The following is a 2,397-nucleotide window of genomic DNA, read 5'->3' as shown; positions in this document are numbered from 1 at the left end:
CTAAGTTCTCTTTCTTCTTTCTTTTTGCCTTCTAATTCTAGCTTTTAATCTTGCCTTCTCTCTCCTACGTTCCTTTTCTTCTTCAGTTTCATTTTGTAATTTAATCCTAGCTCTTAATCTTTCTCGCTCTCTCCTAAGTTCTCTTTCTTCTTCAGTTTCATTTTTCAATCTGATTCTAGCTCTCAATCTAAGTTGCTCTTTTCTGAGTTCTCTTTCTTCTTCATTTTCATTTTGCAGTTTCACTCTAGCTCTCACTCTTGCCTTCTCTTTCCTAAGTTCTCTTTCTTCTTGTGTTTCTTTCTCCAGTCTAATTCTGGCTCTTTTTCTTATTTGTTCTGCAATTTGTTCTTTTTCTTCTGTATCAGCATTTCTCAATCTTGTTGCATACCTCTCTCTCTGCTGCTGTCGTCTCCTTAATGTTTCTTCGAATGTTTCCCGAGATCGTCTGATTCTCATGTTCAGTGCATTCTGGGCTCTTCTCTGTGCTGATCGGTCATAAGTTTGGTTTGCTCTGTACTGTCTCATATAAGCAGCTCTTTTTGCACGGTGCATAGCAGCATCTTCTGGAGTTTGTCTCCTATCGATTTTTCTGGAAGCAAATAAAAATTGAAGACATAAATGAATTATGGGGTTGTTTTGTCAAGTCTAACATAAAATGCTATATCTGCTAAATTCAAAATTTGACTTATTGATAAAATGAAGCAATGTCCTTTGCTGGTTATTATCACTTGATAATACAGACATGTAAAGAAATCAAACAAAAAGTAAACTTGTACTTAATACAGTATGTAGATATACCTCATGGAAAACATGAAACTATAAATCCTGACTGGTTTCACCTACAAAACTGGTAAGATGCACTGTTTCATTTTCTCCCTGTGATACATCTGCATATATGTATCACATGTATCTGTGATCTCAAGCACTAGTAAAGCATATAGACAGGAAGCCCTGTGGGATCAGCACAACAGGGAATCTAACCAATTGCAATGGGGATCACAACGATTTGCACGAGTCTTGCCATAAAGGGCAGGGTATCCTGTGGTCAACATTTGGTGGGTGTGGCTCAAAGGGCTACTTATGGAATGAGCTAGCTCAGTCCTGCAAGCTAACTTCTCAGAATCACACTGAATGTTACTGGTACCCACCTCTAGACACTAATGACATGGCAACCAGATATTTCCTGTGAAAGAGCGTGGTTAGCCAGGCAGAAATTGTGTCCAAAAGATCAGCTAATTTTCCAGCCTAATGTCCAACACTTGTGTGTGTGTCATAAACAATGAAAGCAAGACTGTTTTTTGGGGTGTGTCTCAGCCAGAATGGCTAAGCCCTCTGCATTGAACTAACTCAGCTCATTTGCTAACCAAATGAAGGTGATATTAAAAAGTTACCATATCCCACTATTTCATAAGTCATAAGTGCCAGACATTTTCAGTGGTTTGGTGCCTTTCCCAGACCATTCAGAGTTGACTCCTATCAGTCATGTGAGATCAGCTCAGTAGCTTGACTAAAACCATATTTGCAAAAAGTCTAGAATTTTCCCATGCACTCTAGCTAATGGTGCAAGATATTTTCTGTGGGGTAATCCAGCTGGAAGTCCCCAATACTCTGTATTCTACAGATCAGCCCATCAGTTAACCAAACAACATTAAGGAAAAAATATGCCATTTTCCAAAGTACAGTATCATAATTCATATATATCAGACATTTTCTGTAGTGAGATACTGCTGTCAAACACACTATATCAGCTTTTTTATCTAGACATATTAAACTATCCCTTGGGAAAATCAAAATCTTGACAAATTACTAACTATAAGCTTAAGCACTCAAGGCATTTTCGGTGGTGAGAACATGTCAACATTGCCCAAACTTCTACATGTTGCTATCCAAGTTCCGCAATAGATATTGCCAATTTGACATCCTTATGATGATGTCACCTGAGTGTTGTTTGCAATATGGAATACATTTAGTGCACCAACTCGTCATGATCATCTTTGAGATATGAGGGCTTGGTTGCACAACGTAGTGGACAATATTGGAAGCACACACACCATATGATGCATACAAAACCTCGCCTCCAAAGGAGGCATTTCTCAAGTTTTTTCTAGAGAGTCCCATTACAAAGAAGTTATGATTCACACAGTGTAGGAGACCTGAGTGATACAGTATATAATTTTAGCTGCAAAAATGAGGAAACAATGCCAACACTTGGTAAAAAGCAGGATGCACATTAACGTAACCAACATCGTTGGCATTCTTAAACAATGTGTTCCTTCAAAGTACAACTGGGATACTGCCCCTTTACTGGATGTGATTTTGAACCTTCAGGAAAAAAAACATTCAGTTTCAACTGTAAACTGTATGCAGAAAGTATAACGGTATGGAAATTAAGTACAC

At 38.1% G+C, this 2,397-nt stretch overlaps 1 protein-coding gene across 1 annotated transcript; it reads right to left on the bottom strand.

Annotated features, from left to right (window-relative positions):
• Positions 1 to 552, bottom strand: LOC136854420 (uncharacterized protein C05D11.13-like). The gene has a single exon (XM_067130717.1). The coding sequence runs from the start codon at positions 550 to 552 to the stop codon at positions 1 to 3; it is 552 nt and encodes a 183-aa protein (XP_066986818.1).
• Positions 553 to 2,397: the final 1,845 nt, after the last annotated feature.

This window comes from Macrobrachium rosenbergii, chromosome 29, assembly GCF_040412425.1.
Source record: "Macrobrachium rosenbergii isolate ZJJX-2024 chromosome 29, ASM4041242v1, whole genome shotgun sequence".
Classification (NCBI taxonomy): domain Eukaryota; kingdom Metazoa; phylum Arthropoda; class Malacostraca; order Decapoda; family Palaemonidae; genus Macrobrachium; species Macrobrachium rosenbergii.
The sequence above is the reverse complement of the archived record's forward strand: the minus strand, read 5'-3'. Positions and strand labels throughout refer to the sequence as shown.

Bases quoted from the DNA above. Each gene is read 5' to 3' on its own strand.
- LOC136854420 (XM_067130717.1), bottom strand. From the start codon at position 552: ATGCACCGTGCAAAAAGAGCTGCTTATATGAGACAGTACAGAGCAAAC.